This window comes from Botryllus schlosseri, chromosome 10 (assembly GCF_051294905.1).
Source record: "Botryllus schlosseri isolate E-star chromosome 10, Bs_hap1, whole genome shotgun sequence".
Taxonomy (NCBI): domain Eukaryota; kingdom Metazoa; phylum Chordata; class Ascidiacea; order Stolidobranchia; family Styelidae; genus Botryllus; species Botryllus schlosseri.
In genome coordinates, this window is record NC_137245.1 from 7,492,358 (window position 1) to 7,510,542 (window position 18,185).

The window sequence follows — 18,185 nt, forward strand, 5'->3', positions numbered from 1 at the left end:
AATACAAGTTGTTACAACATTTGGTGGCAAGGCTGTTCGTTCAATTTAATCCATATCGTTATGAGTGATGTTTTATAACTATGCATCAAGTGTACGATGACTAAAGGCTACTAACTCAGACACTATACCTTACAGACAGGGACGTGACTGCGTGAACAGAAATGCAACAGGCATTCAAATGTCAGTCCAGCCGGATCAAAATCCGAAAGAATTCAATCTTGCCTGTTGCGATTATGGTTACGGCCACGGGCTAAAAGCTTAAGACATGAGTCAAATCTAAATCTACATAAGACGCCATGTACGTGCATTTGTTAGTAATTAGCCTTATGACTTAAGATTCGTGTTCGCGCACAGAACCTTTCATAAATGCTCCTGTCCTCACGAACCAGAACCATTCAGGGTTTCGAACCATCCCTTAATAGTACATCAATCAAACATAATCAGTGGCTCTATCATTTCCATCCGTTCAAGACATACAAAATACAGTGATCGCGACATAATGCACCAAATTAAAGACGAAGTAAAATGCACATCCAAATCGCACACACCCCGAGATTCGACACAGACCGGTCAGCGTCGACAGCGCCCGAAAATTAGAAAATAAAACCTACTCTTAAATGTTAATGCGTGGACTGAAACCATAGGCCTAATATATTAAACCGGAAATGCGTTCACATTGAAGAATTTTAATTCATGTGTAGCGTGTGCGTAGCCTACGTGAGTTGTATACGTAATCTTGATTAAAAATAAAACCAACAAAGCAAACTATAGCGTAAGAATTACCGTTAGAGTTCATGTAGGCCTAATTCGTAATGTAACAATGGCAACAAACAAGGTTTGAAATATACTATACGAGAAAAGTTACGCTGGAGTTGAATACGACAAATATATAGAAACATGCAGTCCTACTTCAAGATTTGCATGGTATAAAGAAATTTCAGTCCATAAAAACGGGAATTGGTAAACTTGTTTAAATGTTGATTGAAACTGCCAACTTTAGCGTTGCTGTTTTTCCGAAGGTATGGTTGAAACCTTGTTTATTGCCTTTTGGAGCATTACGAATTACGCTTCCTACGATGTTGATTTTTATTGTAAATAAACCCTGCCTTTCTCATTTTCCTAATATTACCACATCCACGGAGCAGCTTGTGTACACAATTTCATGCACTGCTCTCAATTTAGAAATGAAATTATTACGGCGCGTCGCAATATCTTCCGCGTCTCATTTGGCGTCTAGGGATAAATATTAACTGCTCGGCTCACCCATACGTATTGAAATTATTCTATTCCAGAATAAGAAAACTATTTCGCTGAGCTGAGAAGAAGAATATGCGATATTGGATATATTCGTTGAAATAGGTATATGTGTCACATAAAATAACCTATCTAGACTAATATCCAGCCTAGCGGCTCGCCAATGAACATGAAGATGATATAAATTCAGATTTCGAAGCGGATCTCAGCTAGGCCTTTACCATAATTACCGAATAGTAGTCACATTTCTGACATCTACTTAGCTGATACGCCGGCTCGCTGACTGTCAACAATCAAAATTATTTCACAATATCTGTGTATTTGATAACCTCAGGCTAACGCAATCTCGTCGACTTGGGTCCTACAACAAAAACATTCATCCGTCGATTGTAATCTTTCACCAGTACCAAGCGAGGTACTGCATTGTCAAGCCACGGCTGAATCATGCCATCGGTTGTCGAATTACAGACAGTTCGTGTGATTCAGCGTTTACTCTCACCGTTCGTCTTTGTATTATTATCAATATTGGAAATGGATGGGTGACGAACAGACTTATAACGACCTTAGATCCGTAGGACAGGGGTCTCTCTGATTGTAAGCGCATTGCTTATTTCCATCAACTGATCATGTCTATAGACTGTGACACTATATTGGACATGATTAGGGGTGGGTAATATCATCGAATATAGCCAACATCATGAAATAATAATATGTGCAGACATATGGAAAGGAGTGCGGCTCTACCTGCTATAGAAAATCTTTCGTCGCGATAATTTTTGGCGCAAATTGTATTCTCAGCCAAATGCATGCCGATGTCAGAGTTCATAGCCATGGCCTGATTTTGTTCTAGCAACCGTAGATCAGTTACACTTGCATTTTCACGAGAATCTATAATGTACGTGATCTAATAACACTCGGACGATGTGTCAGTCGGATACGCAGGCGATTGCAATTGAACGCAGTTCAAATATATATTTTCAAGGTCTACGTATTCTGTCGAGAGCGTCTGAGAAATGTGTAACTTGAGCTCGGAGAATTTTAATGAAATAGGTCAAATGGGGTCGAGGCTCGAGTGTGATCATCTTACTGATATCGAAGTAGATTTTCCATCACTAAACCCCCGTAGACTTTACACAGGAAGGCAATCGTCTTTGATTTCGTCAACCTGTTCGACATTCCCATGAATTAATATATGACGACATCACTCACGGATGAAGGTATATCCTTTTTTTAGGAATATGGCGTCGTAGTATAGATTACTAACCTACGGAATACGGATAGATACGCTACTACTCCCGGTGGTTACGCTTGGGCAAGCAGTGTGTCTTTTAGCTGAGCTTTCAGCAACCTAGAAGCAGCGCAATTGGTAACGCTATATAGCTGGCGAACCGAACGCTGAAATTTAATATACCCAGTCGTCATCAAAAGCTAGTGTGGCACTGCTTCCGAAATAACAAATTAAAATCTTGCCATGGCAATGAAACCACCGCGAAACAGCCCTGAAAATCGCAACACAATGACCACAACAATGGCTAATTTCGTCCAGCGATTGTTCGGAACAATGCCGATTTTCAGACTTTAAGGACTGTTTTGAGGCGGTTCCGTAGCTCTGACATGATATTAATTTGTATTGTCGGAATAAGTGCGACACAAGCTTTCGATTGATAACAGTTTTATTAAATTTCAGCGCTCGGATCGCCAGCTATACAGCACTACCGATTACGTTGCTTTTAGATTGCTTTGCAAAAACAAACTGCTTGCCCAAGCGCAACGACGGGTTTTGCGGGAGTTGCATATCTATCCATAGCTTAGTAATCTATAGTCGTAGGCTATTGTTTATATACAACAAGATATATCCAGTGAACTTTGGCGCTGTAATGATTATGAATTATGTACTTCTACTCAAGTGCAAGTAGATTTTCAAGTAAGCAAGAAATAAATTCTAGGCCTAAATTTGCCTAAAAATCGAAACACTCTTGAGTAGATGTAGAAGTAGTCTGAAACATAATCGTTTCAGTAAGTAGTGAAAGTATAGGCAAAACCTATTTGGGTACTCCGAAGACATAAAGGTGATTCGTTATTGCATTCGCCTGATCGCCTCTATACGAAAACAAATTCGCTCCTGGTATACGCTCCATGTCTTGTATTGCACTGCACAATTGAAAATGTAATGTCATGTACTGGTGTGAGGAAACTATAGCAAACATATTTTCATCAGTAAAGCGAGTCAGCAATTTCGCGCTGCAACTTTCAAAGACTTTCTACCTAACCATAGTATCTTAATATCTGTCTCCTCGCATATGTCCAAAAATACCATGAGCATATAAACAGGTTTCGCGAAAATACCTCCCGCATAATCTCATCAACAGGGCCGTAACAGCACTTCGTCAGGCCCCCCCCAAAACTTTGGTCTTGGGCCCCCCATAGGGTTATAGACCGAACTTCTGGGGGGCTTCGCCCCCCAGACCCCCCTCCCGCGATACACTGCTCACCGCTATTCATCATGTCCATTGGGAGTTTGTTTAGCGAATGAGCTTTGGTCGCCTAAGCGCGCGAAGCGCGGAAAATTTCTAGAATTCGTGATTTCATCGGGCAGTATGATCGGGAATTGCATATATTGTTATCAATTTTTATCTTCTCTCTGCTCACGTAATCAGATTTGCCGGTAGAGCTGAGTGAGGCGTGTTTGAAAAGGTGGGACCTGCACTCAATAATAATAATTAAACATCTTCGGGCATATACCTGTTGGCAGGAACGAAACAGCACCTCGTCAGGCCCCCAAAAACATGGGTCTTGGGCTCCCATAGGGCGATAAAACGACCCCCCATCACGTTGTTCGCGTTTGTCACGAAATTATCTGTACAGTATTGTGAGTCAGCGCGAAGCGCAAAAATTTTCGATAATTCATGATATAATCGGTCAATCAGATCGGCGATTGCATATATATTATGCTATCGATTTATTGTCCTCTCTACTCACGTAATTAGATTTACCGGTAGAGCTGAATGAAGTGTCTTTAAAACGGGAGGGCCCGTAAATAATGATTAAACATCTTCGGGCGGGCGGACCCGTTGATATGACTTCGTTACATGATGTTATTTCGTGACTTCCAGTCTGCTATATCAAAATATATAGAATCGCCCAAACGTAGGCTTCTAAACTAAGAGACGCACACGATTTCAAATTGGTATTTCTTCACTGGCATAAAATTTCTCCCAGCGGGATGGTATTTGTCTTGTGAGGTTCAGATTGCAAAGACATGAACATTCGGCGCCAGTCATTTAGGCGCCTATGGACAATTAAACCTATATGTATTTTGTATAGCCTATATAACGAAGTCTTCGGTCTGCATAAGGGCATAGACCTTTTCGGCCAAGCTTTTCTCGCTGCCGATCGTTCTGGCACACTTCTTGGAGTCGCATGTTATATGACCTAAAACTTGATTGTATGTCTTGGTGGGTCGTGGCGCGGTAATGGCCCTATACCCAATAATATAGATAAACGGTTACTTGAATTCGCGCGCAGCGCGAAAAAATTTTGAAAAAATTGCATAAATTTTCAAAAAATACTCTATGATTTATGCTAATTCACGAAATAATTTTGGGCCCCCTTCGAGCTCGGGCCCCCCCCCAATTGGGGGGTTTGGGGTGCGGCCGTTACGGTGCTGCTCATCAATACTGGTAGGACAAAACCATCTCACTATACAGCAGTGATTCTTAACCTTTAGTAACTCGCGGAACGCTTACGCTAATCAGCAAGTAGTCGCGTAACATAAAAATTTTCCAAACACAGGATATTCACATTCGTATATCAGAGGTGGTATACGAGGATGGAAACACGCACTCTTCCCGCTAAGGTTGTATCAATCCACTGTGTGTCCGCCTCTCAGATTGTGCTCTCGCACCATTACAACGGGTGAAAATGGGTTAAACACACCTATCATTATGGATATATTACAGGGGTGTAGTGGGTTCTGTTTGAGTGTATACTTCCTTTTTGGATTTCTTGGGATGTCACACCAAAGCATAACCAACTATATACACCCATGAGATATATCTCCATACCAATTGGTATATTTGACTCATTCACAACTTTGAATGGGTGTGAAAGCACACCTGAAAGCGTCGTTTACCGATTTACTTCCCACTCCATGGTAGAAATCTGATATATACACCTACTTTTCACCCATGAATTTACGGTGTGATTCATTGCGGTGTTCATCGTGCTACGGTATTCGTTGCATTGCGAAAACGCCAATGATGGCTGCGAATTTCATAAATTATGACAAATTATCATCCTCCACGAGCGTGATAATCTCAATTTTGATTTCATAAACTCCAGCATTTATACAACTAAGCACTACTACACCACTCACGGCCATTTACTGATCAGGATTCCAGCCATTCACTGATTAAATTGTCAGGTTACCCTAAAAAACGCTGCACATCCAATTTGGTTCAACTCTAACAAGTATACGCCGCCTCAGGGCCTAGTGAAATTATTATTTTATTAGAATAAATTTTTTTTAAATTTAAATTTTTCTGGCAACCCCATGAAGTTGGTGAGTTGTCTTCAGAAACGATGCAAAACAAATTTGACTCAATTCCAGCCAGTAGATTGGTGGATAATCCGAGAATTATCAACAAAAAACTCGAATAACTCCGTTTCTACTAGTTGGAATTGAGTTAAATTTGTTTTGCATCGTTTTTGAAGACAACTCAACAATCCCATGGAGTTGACAGAAAAATTAGATTTTTTTTAATTTAAAGTTCAAATTGGCTCTGCGGCGGCTTATACTTGTTGGAATTGAACCAAAATTTGGTGTACAGCGTTTTTACGTTAACCTGACAAATCACTGATGACTGGAATCCGGGAAAAAAGGGTATTTTTAAACAGCCCTAGTATGTATACAACGATTCTCATAAACCATGCACCACGACGACGTACAAGCCCAGTGTAAAGCCTCGACTATTTTGTACGACACATATGCCGTGCAACAATCGCTCCTAGTTCTGATTTACTCACGAGAGCACGAAAATCCGTCGGCTTCTAGCTTGAACCCATCCTTACACGAGCAGACGAAGGAACCAACGGTGTTGTTGCAGAAGTGGTCACAATTATCGGTACCGTTCGTACATTCGTCGATGTCAGCAACTAAAAAGGTTCAGAATACGACAGTTTCAAGAAATAAAAAATTCAGTATAGTCTATCGTTACGATTGATTTGATTTGATTGCAATAAGGAGTTTTACTTTTTGTCTGTTCACAACAGCAAATATCAAACGAAGCTATGATAAGATATAATAGAGTAAACTTTTATTTTCTGATGGCGGACAGTGTTTGTCGGAATGTGCAGATTTAGATTTCGTAATAGTGGTACTGTACAGTACATAGGCTATATAAGTTCAGTTGAGTTCATTACCAATTTTTTTTCTGGTCAATACGCCACAAGCTTGCGATACAATGAAAAAATCGCAAGGTATCGAAACGAATTGAAGTAGTTTTTGAAATCATACACCCAAGTACAGGCTATAAATGCAATTTCTTAAGAAACGAAATGAAAAAATAATCAAGACTAACAACAATGATTTGGATTTGTAAAATTGCTCAGTAATAACATCATGTTATAATACAGTGTTTCTTCCAATTTTTAGGTATTACTGTCGAATATAGGACTTTTAATACTGATTATATAGGCCCATACGTAATAATCATCCTATTCTGAGTATGCAGGCCATGTTATATATTATTTTACAAGACGTCACAATAATGCGCAAGCCTAAAATCAGGAAAGATGGAATCGCTAGGGTAATTTTCGCCCAAAACAGAAATTCTCGCGACAAGTGATAGCTTCTCCGTGTATCACTATCACTTTGGATATCTCAGGTCAACATTAGCCATCTATACTATCGCCTTGCGCATCATTTTCTCGACAGTATGGACATTAAACACTTGGACGGACAGACATTTTGAAGGTTCTACCGCAAGGGTGCGCTGTGTGACCTTGTTACCGAGCGCCGCGAGCGGGTCAGCTATAATTAGCGCCGGAAATCGCTGACCGTGCCTATCAAGCTGTCTGGTAGTTCATGTTCACGTAGAAGTGGAAGTAGTTTGAAGACATAACAATCTGAGTAAGTACTGCAGGTAGGAAGGAAAGGACGTAGTTTGTTTTTGTCCTTGATGTTTTTGCGGCATATACACCGACTCATGACATACATACACACGATTTGTGCATATGCATAACATATGCATACCATACGAGTGCATGATGTGCATATGCCGCTGGACAAGGCAGATGCAGATATAGCCTTTAATGACTTTCGAAGTCTTGCACCAACCCTCCACGCTATCCCAGTAATGCATGAGCGCCAAGCAGGAAAGTCATGGATACCAGTGTTACTATAATCAGGTCTTGGGTCTGACCCGGCCGGGTATCGAAGCCACGACCAACCGATCAAGAAGCCTGACGCTTCACCATTAAGATATCTTGTCGGGAAAACCTACTTGAGTACTGCGAACATGTAGAAGTAGGTTACTTCATTACTGACAACCTTCGATATGTAACTGAGACGACCATAAACTGTCTTACAGTTTCTGTATTCCAAGGACTCGAATTGTGTCATCCTTACTTAGCCAACAACATATAGCAACGTCCTATCAGCCATCGAAATAGGGATAAATTATTGTCCGTATGCGGTAGGGATACAAGTTGATTGGAAAGGCTATATTTCCCTGCATTTTATGAAACCAGACCAGAGATTGCGAACCGTGGCTGTCAAAGACCACCGAAAATTCCACAAAATAGAACATACGGTTGTTGTTTGCTTCTATGAATAGTTCTCGTCGGTTTTTACGTATAAATGCTAAAATAACGGACAATACTTAAGCATAAGCCACCCATGGACGTTTCAGAAAACCGGGAAGAGAATTTCTGCTAACGCAGTCAAACGCATGAACGTATATCCATCACATAACAGAATATATCTTGAATTCTACTGGTGATAGAATTTTATAGATTGTTTCTGTAAAGAGCCCATCATGCTCATGCAATTTTACCAACGTAAAAATAACGGCTCATAGCCAAGTATATGAATCGCAATAAGTTCCATACTTATCCACGTATATTCCCACCGCGAACGTGTGTATATGTAAGGTATAGGACGAGCTATAACATAGCAACTAGGGATGGTGTGAACGTGAGTTTCACGTTCGCGTTCCGTGTGTGAACCGCTAAAATCTGGAGGTCCGCGTTCGCAAACGAACCTTTGCAGGTTTTGCACTGTGAACCTTTTCGTGTGTCGCAATTTTTCACGTCATTATAACATCTTTGGTTGAAATTATTTCCATTTCAACTTCGGACGACTCTCTGCATCGTGCTGGCAGCAAGAAATGAAATTTAGCACCAAACGAGCATGGACCCTGTCCTTTTCAAAATTGTCATTTCCTTGGTTGGAAAAGTTTGCTCAAAATATTCAGCTGGCCGTCTGTGAATACATAGTGACTCTCTTGTGAGGTTTGCGCGCAATAGGCTACCAATCCTTTTATCAATGTTTGACATCAACGAAATTGACATAAAGAATGAATATAGTTGTCCAATGTAAAAAGTATAGCAGGGATACGGGATCTATTTTGATTTGATGTTTATTGTATCATAAAAACCAAATACGCCCGATTAGGGTGTTGGCTATTGTTTGACGAAGTTTTGAGGTAATGCCAGCAGCAAGTAGAGAAATTGGTATTTTACTCTGATCAATACTAATGTAGCAGTAGTCTGACGCCTTGAGAATACTTGTCCTGTGTAGCCTAGACCTCCAAGACATCCTCGTCGAAATTGTTGGCAAAGCGACGAAAAACATTGGTTTCATGTAATTATTATAGCATGTGATTGTTCCAGTAAATACATTTGTCAGCATTGTAGCAGAATGTGGCCTTCACTTGGTATCGTGGGCATTATTATAATACTTTAGGGAATTGTAGGGTTAGAATCAGCAATATGATGTCACGTGATGTCATATGTGTCACAGAACCTTTCAGAGGATCACACCATCCCTAATATAGTAACATATCTTACATTGCAGTTGTGACATGCATTTTCCGTTTGTTTCAATAAATAGCATTCGCCAATATGCATCTATTTATTCTAAAATGGTCGATGTAGAATCATATAAAAGGCTATATGCAACGTTTGTTACTTGACTATTTTCACACGGCCACATGAGTACCTACTCTGAAGTTTGAAATGAGGCTCTGACACCAAAAGAGGTTGGGAACCACTGCTCCAGACGGAATCGTACGTGCCGATAAAATGACTAGCATATTTAATGTGGAGATAATCTATAATCTCTACAGATATCGTAACATCCTACCGCAAATATCCTGCTTTAGTTTGACGTGGATGCTGTGAATGTATTCGAAATTTCTGACGTGTACAACGTGATCTTCCTTGGGCTTTGATGCGAGCTTCCGTAAATCATGATCGCTGATATGTCGACCAACTCCAATTGCATATACTTCTATTCCGGATTCCTAAAATGAATGTACATTGTGGTTAGACTCTAAAGTAGGGTTAGATTATCCGGATAACGGTTAACCGGTTAACCGCAGGTTTTTTCATTATCTGATATCCGGATATAATTCTGCCGGTTAACCGGATAAAATAGTATCGTTGATAATGCGTTTTACACTTTTTAGTAAGCTTGAATAAGTCGTATTATCAGCGTTGCGCGCGGTCAATTAGCAAAAAGCGTGTTGCCAATTAGCGAGATACGTCAGTGCACAATTTAACGCGACGAAATCCCCTGAGAAGATCGCCAAATTAGGTCATTGATTGCCGCGAGCGCGGCTACCGTTGCTGGCCTGATTTATCGAGTCTTCAACAAGCCTATAGTTCCACTGGCAGAATCGCATCTGCATTAGACCCTGTGGATACTATACCATCACTGGCCTGCACAATCGCATCTGCAATGCAATAGGCATGGCACGATCATCGCTGGCGTAACAATCGCGTCTCGGGTCTGGCATGCGTTGGCTCCTATCTCTTGGTGGCTTGGAGCGATTGTGATTAATGAGTGACATCGCGAAACTGAATGACATCGAATGAACTCATTTCGCAAACATGTTCGTGCGTGCAAGCGTACTTGATTTCCGCTGAGACTTAATTCGAAAAAATCGAAACCCCCTCATATTATTCAAAACACCTCCCTTATTTTTCGGCTGGCTACGCGCCTGATCACGTGAATTTCTCAAGAAGGAATTAAAACGAGCTATCATGTCGGCATGAATTCCAGTATCGGCTACTCGTCCTTCCAGTACTGGACACCTAAACAGAAGAATGGGCAAAAAAGAAGCGCTGCTTACTATATTCAGCCCATTTTGTGGTAGCAGTAAGAGCATTCAATACATGTGGACTCTTTGTTACAAAACTCCGGTCCCGGCTACAGGATGCCACAATTGATGCAGTGTGCTTTATAAGACGGGCGTTGCAGAAGCAGTGAACATTAAATTTGCGTGGTTTTTCTCGTATTCGCTCGTACTGAGCGTGTTCGTATAAATCAGAGGTCTCAAACACGCGGCCCGCGAGTCCATTTTGTGCGGCCCGCGTCGTCATTTTGGATTTTCATGTAGTCGACATTATTTAACCGCCACATAACACTTTTAGATTTGAGAGCTTGAAATTCACTTTAAAACTGCCCAAAAACCCTAAACTACTCGTCAAACTTCAATATTGCAACACTTTCAAAGGCTACCGTGCAAGAGACAGACCAGCTATTATGTCACATTACCTGGTCATGATGATAAAAATGCCCCGTTGATGATGTGTGACTGAAAATTGTGATTTCGACATATCCGCGATCTTCCGTTTGTATTCGGGCTGACTATGGGGTATATATGATGAAAATGACTTGAGTTGAGTCTGTTCAAACGTTAAAATTAGAGAAGGACGCCGTGGGTTGGTCAAGCCATGGAAGTAACGAACTATCAAACTATCATGATGGAATACTAATATATAAGAAGGTCGTAGCCGGCGTTGCGTAGCGCATTTCACAATCTAAGCAAGTCGGTATGGCAACCATTGGCATTATGTTGCCTCCTTGATATGTAGTTAATTATATCTTGGCTAAATCTTGGATCTCTATCCATGTTATTATCGTCAATTAAATGTGGCGATTAACAAAGTAGTTTGTTCGACAGCTGTAACACTAATGGATGGTTCGGCGATTAGACAATTCTTTACTATGACAATAATTTTATGTAGGTATTTATCTGCTTATCTCATTTATCTTCAAAATTGTAACGCGACAGCTTTCACGATGTCATGATGCATTTGGCTCCTTGCATTGTGTCTGTATCTAAATATTTTGACAAGTTATGCCAAGTACCACAACAATTTTATTAAAATATTTAAAAATGTGATTTGTTTTCGTGTCAGGCGTGAATATTACGATAGTACATCACATTTTCACGACGTGTGTGGAACGCCATCAGTCTACAAGGTTCTGTCAGATAAGGCATACTTGAAAATACATTGAATCCCCCTATAATTGAGGCTGCGGCCCGCGGCGTCATCAAAAACTATGAAATTGGCCCGCGAGCACATTTGAGTTTGAGACCTCTGGTATAAATCTACAATAACACTGTGTAATGATTTTGCGATCCATTTTTCATGCAGACCTCGTGAAATTAATTTTCGCACTTAGCAGTTATTATCCGGTTAACCGGTCAGCTAAATTCCAAATATACGGATATATCCGTTATCCGGATAGTGGAAATTATTGGTATCCGAACTAACCCTACTCTAAAGCAGTGGTTTTAACCTTTATTAACCTGACCAACACTTACGCTAATCTGCAACCCTTCTGGGGCTCCAAATTTTCGCTGATGCATAGAGACGAAAAGCTACCACAATACACATCTACCAATACATGAGGAATCGTGATTTCAAATCGTAATCGATTACGACAATTACAGCATTTTCAAATAGCACCTAGTGCAGTGGTCGAGAACATATGGCTCTTTGAGAAATTATTAATTTTGTACTTCATTTATCAATATTGCAGCAGAAGAGAGAGAGAAGAGAGAGAAATATTTATTGATTCGTCCAACCGAAACGAAAATAACATTGGCGCATGAAATTATAACAAGATACTTAACGGTGTAGGACAGGGTGTAATCGATATGACTCTGGGTAGGGTCAACTAGTCTGATCACACCCTGCATTAACAGTGACAGATATTCTTTATAAATTTGGTTGCAGCAACTTGTTGAACTTGTTAAATTTTCATGACGGCGAGAATAATTATTCTCGTGGCAGCGCAAATGTGTCTTCGAGAGGTCAAGACAGTGGGATATCCAGGGTTACGGGCTCGTACCGCCCTCTTTACAAAATCCCCCAATTTAACTTGCTGTCGCGCCGGCGACTAACACCACACACGAATTCGGTCTACCAACAATCGCGCGCTTATAAATCTTGGATTGCACGATAACCTTGATTGACGAAAGAGAATAGCAAACATGGCGACACTTGTAGGACAATGCAGTTTTGAAATACACAATGTCCTCCTGATTAACACCGAGAAATAAGATGCCTTGGAATGACATTCACAATTATAAATTCAAATTAAAAACAACGCCATACGTTATTAGCTTTTAGCACCGCCTTAAAATTGTAGGTGTGTAATGCAATGTTACGTGTTACGCCGAATATTTTAGGAGTCGATCAATATTTAGATTTTTAGAATCAGCGCGATACTTATATTTCATTAATATCAGTGATTATAAATTCTAAGCTATTTACGATGAGTTGCGCTGTCATAGGTGTGGCTTGGCCCGCATGTGTCTCTTCTTGGTCTTACCTCTACTTTAGCGCTATATTTTTTAACAATAAATATGAAAATTCCGTGATTTTGGGAATAAAAATGTTCGAAATCTAGTCATTCATAAACATCGACAGAAGATACCAATAACCATTGAATGGTTCATAATTTTCCTTCACTCATCCCTGACGACATCTGAGGCACTTGCCTCCCCTAAACCTACGTCACTGACGTATCACACGGTGGGTATCTATGTACTGCTGTAGCGACCATGTTTGTCTCCACCTACCCATGTGGACAGAAAATTGTGCCGCACACTACGAATCCCATATATTAGCGCTACCAATACGTCACGGATTTCAATTATGATTGTAACAGTTGATTGACGTGTATGGCTCGTTGGGAGTTACAATTGAAAATATTGGGCCAACATGGCTCTTCGATCGAAAAAAGTTCCCGACCACTGACCTAGTGGGAGAATTGTCTTTTTCATTTCTTGCTAGTTCTTAGCAGTAGTGACCATACACATCAGAAATATATTCTCTATAACACGGGTTCTTAATGTACGGGTCGTGACCCAAACATGGTTCGCTAAGGGTATGTTACTGTGGGCATTTCATGTTAATTTAGGGCAACGGTTCTCAACCTTTTCGGACATGCGCCCCCCTTGGGGATGGTCAAAAATATTGCGCCCCCTGACCCCCCTCCCCTTACACTTATCGTCATGTCAAAAAGAGCACATCAGCTAATACAGAGGTAGGCAACATTTTTGCTAATCACGGCCCATTTCGATAACTTATGTAGCCTAAGGCCGCATTCCAGGCATAGCTGTAATGAACCAATTGGACGCAAAATACCTATGTCCATATCCATTCCCGGTGAACTCCGGACTATTATACTTTTAACAAAAGCTTATTGTACGCACCGAAATCGCGAGTCGCAATGTGATGAATAAATTATGTAATGGCATATTGTCGCGCCGAGCGCGAAATTTTTTCAGATTCACGAATGAATTCCGTAATTAATAGTAGCAGTATCACATATTTCTATCAAATATTTATCCTATCTCAGCCCATGTGATCAAATTCACCGGTAGGGTTCATTGAGGGAGTGCTTTCGAAAATTTAGGGCAAGTTATAAATGATAATGCATCTTCGGGTGGGTCAAATGTTATTAGTCACTTTTTTGCATGCTGTTACTTCTTGACACCCGATCAGGATTGTCGATTGTATCGGTAGTGGAATGGAAATATATAAAAATCGCCCAGATGTACCATAAACAAATTTCTTTCGTGAGGAGCACACGATTCTGATTCCGGCTCAGAATGCGAAGGGCGCTACTATATTAAAATCGAAAAATTAGGTTATGTTGAATTGCGCGGAGCGTGAAGAAAATTTCAAGATTAATCAAAACCTCTCAAAAATTTGGGAGTGAATTCGTAATTTCAATTTGCATGTCGACGAATGCCAACACAGACTAATTGAATTAGGTGTCGACGGCCGCACAAATTCCCTTCTACGGCAGCAGGTTGCCCATCCCTGATCTAATAGTATACATATGGTATGTCTTACACCAGGTTTGAATCCGCATTCCAGTTGTTGAGTCTTTAACATTTCTGACAAATTTCCCCAAACTTGTTTGAAAATAGCAAAAAATATTGAACAGGACATTAATTTATTTCAAGGTAGGTTGCACTGAGACCAATCCTAATGCTGGTAGTGACTACAGAGAGCACGGCGTCGTTCTGTACTGCCATGCTAAATTTGATCAGTTTTGGAATTGAATTAAATTGTGTTGATTTGGGGTAGCTTAATTGAGGGCGAAACCGGGCAACTTATATTGCATCTAAATCTGTCTTAGGCAGTGCAGTTCGTCAACTATTAACAACTGCTACCCAGCGCACCGAGCTTTAGGCTACTGAAATTGCTCCAAATTTTCGAGTAATATCAAAAATTTGCTCAAATGAAGTTGAAATCAGCGTATACTCCGTTGAGCGCAACTGCTGGAGTTTGAATTTGGCGAGTTTTCTTGAATACGGAATAAGTTTCATCTTTAACAATCGTTTTCTCAGAATGATTGTGAAACACATTTTTATTAGAATTCATACAGACTTGATCAATTTCTCGCGTCCTCCCCCTGAGAGCCTCCCGCGCCCCCCAGGTTGAGAACCACTGATTTAGGGGGTTCAATAATTCAGGAGCCATATTTTCATTCGCTAGATGGCGTATGCTTGACGACTTTTCTTGATCTGGTCTAAGGGGACTTGTTGGATAGAGCTGTGATAGAGTACTGTTTGTATGAATAGTAATCGGCCCACCGGACGGTTGCCATTGTATCTACCGATCTTATTGGATCAATATCTTATTCGTGCTACTACTGTGTCGTATTATAATTTGGATATAAAGAAATTTCGATCAATTGGGACTTCAAGCAATATACTGTTACTGCCGTATACTTCAAGATCGCGTATATTTACATCGCAGAACTTATAGGACTTTGCGGCGCTGGCAGTTGAAGGGAAGACAGCTTTACATAGAATCATATAGGCAGTTCAGCGACCGCAACTGGGTATACCGGTAAATTTGGGTCACGACCACACGGGAGCGTTCTTTCAATAACTAGGCTATATATATATTTGCTGAATTTCTTGCAACGAACAAATCATTCGGGCCTCGCGCCTTACTGTGTTCAGGATTGTGTACTATAGCAGGGGGGTCGGCAGCCTATTTTGCTCTGCGGACCAGCACCGGCGATTTTTCGTGGACCGGTCTCCAAAAAACACAAATGTAAAACATTAAAGACTTGTTGCTGCTCATGCACTATACGTTCGTTCTTGAATTTGAGGTGTAAAGTTGACAACGTGTGGTGGACAATCGCTTGACGAAATTGCTCATGGTTACGTTCAATAACCACTGCTCTATATATTAAAAAAAGCCTTCAACTCTGGTTTGCAGTATCTCGGTCCCGTACCTTAACTGCGTTGTGCCATTCATCTACATTTCGCGGGTCCTGTGCTCTTCCATCAGTAATAATGACTGCTACTTTGGCTATGCCCGGGTCCATTCGTGCTCCGTGTAGCTCCGTAAACGTCTTCGTCACCAGGTATTCCAAAGCTTTCCCGGTCATAGTTCCTATTGCACAGATACAAGATTGGCATCTTCGCGACTAACACACAATGACCAACCACACTACAAATAGGCGCGATTTTCAATAATATATTCAGCAATTAATGTGTTGGCTATTTCATACGGTACTTATGACGATTTCACACATAAACGTGATGCGAAATTATCCAAAATTATTCAAACTGTGAAACCTAATTAGTTTGGCCTAAAGGACTGCTCAAGCATGAGAGTGTAAGTAGTCTGAAGTTATGATCTACTTGATTAGTGCAAGAAAGTAGAATTGATCTGTTAGCGACCACCTCTGGAAATATAGTAAATCATCCGACGAGCATGACGTTGATTTCAACGTGATTGCATATAGAGGTATTAGCGCAACGTGCAATTTGTTCGACAGCCCCTTTTGTAGACCTATATATTTATTCGGAATCCATTCCTGGTATTAGGCAGGAAATGAGCAAACTATATTGGGAGGTTTAACGTGTATTATACCCTTTTTGAAAGGGGATACTACCTGCTGACGCAGGTTGTCGGGTGTGCGGCGAATCTTTTTGGAATTTTGGAAATGAACAGATCAGCGGGTACGACAAAAACGCACTAGCTGTTTCAATAACTGATAAATGAGCTTAACAGCAGTCATGAAGTAATCGTGATTTGTAATCGCATTCGATTACGATTATTACAGCATTTTTAGTAATCATTTACGTCCGGTGAAAATCCGAAGTAATCGTAATTATAATCGATTGTTTCACATACAAGGAAAGATTTATCATTTTTTTACTTTTAGGAGGACCGCGACATTATGTGAACGTGCCTGAACAAAGAATAGTGCGCTATACCAAGCTACTTATAGTATGGACGTAGGGTTTTAAACTCCGTTGCTCATTATTGAATCAAAAGCTGAATTGTACAAGCTACTTAATGATGGCCAGCTAACTACTGTTTTCTTCTTTCTTCTTGACTTCAAGAGCTATTGAAGTACATAAAGTTATTAAGATCATTACCTAGCCTACTGTTTTTAATCTCTAGGCTTTAAACCTAAAGTTTACATTAAATACGATTTATTTTTTGTATAGATGGACAAATACGCGATTAACGTATCGATTGGGTAATCCGGCCCGCCGAGTACTACATTTTCCCATATCAGGCCCGTCGACCGGAGAAGTTATCCGCTCTTGGTGTAATAAATGATATAGTTTACGGAATTCAGTGATAACCTACCTCGAGCCATATATTCCACGTTGTCGATGGCTTCATTCACCTCTTCCTTAGTTCGATATTGATCGAGATCAAACTCCTGCTTCACCACGCTACCGTATTGTACCTTAAAGAAATGAAAGGTACTGATTAATCTTATGCTGATTCAGGAGCATCTTTCTCTGAAATGCTCGACCGCTCATACAGTTAGAATTGAACGACCAGAAAATTTTCAGCTTTCCAAATTAGATTATAATTAGCATATTACCTATACGCATGTTTTAGATCAGAGGTCTCAAACTCAAATGTGCTCGCGGGCCAATTTCCTAGTTTTTGATGACCCCGCGTTCCGCTGCATCAACAATAGGAATATTCTATGTATAATTTCCAAGTAGGCCTTATTTGTCGGGACCTTGCAGACAGGCATTTCACGAACATCGTTGAAATGTAATTTACTATTGTACTATTCACGCTTGACACGGAAAAAAATTACATTTCCATGCAAATATTTGAATAAAATTGTTTTGTTCTGGGCATCATTTTTTTTAAATAATGAGTTATAGACATCATGCTAGAGGATGCATCATGACATCGTTCAACTGTCGGGTTATAATATTGCAGCTAGTGGACCTTTGACGTGCCACAATTTTATGTAGAATATTTTAAAATCTAGTGAAGAATGATCTGATATCAGAGCATTTGAGCGGTGTAGCCTCATCCTGGTTTTGATATAGTCCGGCTATTGTTATTGTCATTGCCAAAGTCTAATGAAATCAGCGTTAGATCTTGCCTTCGATTAT

The 18,185-nt window shown here is 40.4% G+C and overlaps 2 protein-coding genes across 2 annotated transcripts in view; one reads left to right on the forward strand and one right to left on the reverse strand.

Annotated features, from left to right (window-relative positions):
- Window positions 1-18,185, forward strand: part of LOC145449020 (peptidyl-prolyl cis-trans isomerase FKBP1A-like) — a 408,653-nt gene that overhangs the window by 222,830 nt on the left and 167,638 nt on the right. The gene's annotated exons all lie outside the window — the stretch shown is intronic.
- Window positions 1-18,185, reverse strand: part of LOC145448995 (fibronectin-like) — a 109,744-nt gene that overhangs the window by 78,467 nt on the left and 13,092 nt on the right. The window contains exons 3-6 of the mRNA XM_080327452.1: window positions 17,410-17,512; window positions 16,037-16,197; window positions 9,620-9,779; window positions 6,280-6,408 (exon numbers count right to left, since the gene is read on the reverse strand). Coding sequence (XP_080183578.1) covers window positions 6,280-6,408; window positions 9,620-9,779; window positions 16,037-16,197; window positions 17,410-17,512 — 553 coding nt within the window. The remainder of the gene's footprint in view (window positions 1-6,279; window positions 6,409-9,619; window positions 9,780-16,036; window positions 16,198-17,409; window positions 17,513-18,185) is intronic.